General features: G+C 24.4%; 1 protein-coding gene across 1 annotated transcript; it reads right to left on the bottom strand.

Annotated features, from left to right (window-relative positions):
- Window positions 1-472: 472 nt before the first annotated feature.
- On the bottom strand, window positions 473-697 carry M438DRAFT_286104 (uncharacterized protein; the record flags this gene model as incomplete). The annotated part of the gene is made up of 1 exon (XM_029901579.1): window positions 473-697. A coding segment is annotated over one exon (225 nt), but the record flags the coding sequence as incomplete, so codon positions are not given.
- Between the last annotated feature and the right edge of the window lie 5 nt (window positions 698-702).

The following is a 702-nucleotide window of genomic DNA, read 5'->3' as shown; positions in this document are numbered from 1 at the left end:
TTAACCTGAATATACCATAAAGACTTAATTTCAACACTACACCGGCTAATATAATACTTCCAGATAGTGGAGACTCAACGTGAGCTTTTAATAATCAAGTATTTAAGAAATAGATCGGTGTTTTAACAGCAAAAGCTATAAATATACCAACAAATATAAATAACTGAGTATAATAGTTAAAATTTGTTTTATACAATGCATCAAAATCAGTAGTTCCCATGATAGATGACATTGCAAGAATAGATAATAATAAAAATAATGATCCAAAAAGTGTGTATAAAAATAGGTAGAAACTAGCTCTAACTTTATTACTTGAACCGAATAATCCTATTAATATGAATAAAGGGGGTAATATACTTTCAAAAAAGATATAGAAAAGTAATACATCTAATACTAAGAAAACTGCTAATAATAATGTTTCTAGTAATAAAATAATTATTACAAATGATCTTACATTTTCTGATATTGAATTTCAATTAGATAACAGTGCAATAGGCATTAGTATAGTAGTTAAAATTACAAAGTATATAGATATACCATCCACACCTAGATAGAAATCAAAACTACTTACTTTATGATATTCTTGAACAAATTGAAAATTATTACTACTAAAATTAAATAAGATAAATACAATTAATGAAACAAACAAATTAACTATAGATGTAACTAAACCAGTTACTTTAATTTGTTTTATATTCGAGT

This window comes from Aureobasidium pullulans (genome assembly GCF_000721785.1).
Source record: "Aureobasidium pullulans EXF-150 unplaced genomic scaffold scaffold_186, whole genome shotgun sequence".
NCBI lineage: Eukaryota > Fungi > Ascomycota > Dothideomycetes > Dothideales > Saccotheciaceae > Aureobasidium > Aureobasidium pullulans.
This window is presented reverse-complemented; position numbering and strand designations above follow the sequence as displayed.